At 47.7% G+C, this 673-nt stretch overlaps 1 protein-coding gene across 1 annotated transcript in view; it reads left to right on the top strand.

Annotated features, from left to right (window-relative positions):
• Positions 1 to 673, top strand: part of LOC119594562 (cytochrome P450 2L1-like) — a gene marked incomplete at its 5' end in the record, with an annotated part of 8,962 nt that overhangs the window by 6,514 nt on the left and 1,775 nt on the right. The window contains 2 exon segments of the mRNA XM_037943595.1: positions 104 to 284; positions 531 to 648. Coding sequence (XP_037799523.1) covers positions 104 to 284; positions 531 to 648 — 299 coding nt within the window.

Genomic DNA, 673 nt, shown 5'->3' on the forward strand with positions numbered 1-673 from the left:
CACCCCCGCCCTCCCTCCTCCCCTCCCGTCTCTGTCTCTCTTTCATAATCATCTTCAACACAAACGCCATATCAAATCTACAACAACCATCCTTCCCTCTCAGTTGAAGATCTGCTGTTCTGCATGAGTGACTTGTTCGTGGCCGGGAGTGAGACCGTGTCCTCGACTATCCGCTGGGCCATCCACTACCTGGCCAAGTACCCTGAGATCCAGGCCAAAGTACACAAGGAGATCGATTCTGTGGTTCCCAGGGACGTCTTCCCTTCCATCCAACAGAAGAATAGGTAATTGAAATAAAGAGATAAATAGATTCGATAGTTCCAGTTGTTTATGTGTTAGTTCTAGGTTCGGGATAATTGGGCAAGAAACTTGAACTATTCTGGGGAATGTTTATTAGTCTCATTATACGATGATAACATTCACATCATCGAAGGTCAGACCAAAAGAAAATTCATCTTCACTGACAACATCGGGTCTTAGTCCCATTTCTCCGTACTAAACGAACAGTATATGACCTCTATCTTCTTCAGCATGCCGTTCCTGGAGGCTGTCACGCTCGAGGTGCACCGTCTAGCGTCCCTGGTTCGCTTGGGAGTCCTTCACTGCTGTGCCAAAGATACGCAGTTTGAAGGCTACACTATACCCAAGGTAATCTGATCCTCCCCTCCCCCCC

Source organism: Penaeus monodon, chromosome 34 (assembly GCF_015228065.2).
Source record: "Penaeus monodon isolate SGIC_2016 chromosome 34, NSTDA_Pmon_1, whole genome shotgun sequence".
NCBI classification, from domain to species: Eukaryota; Metazoa; Arthropoda; class Malacostraca; order Decapoda; family Penaeidae; genus Penaeus; species Penaeus monodon.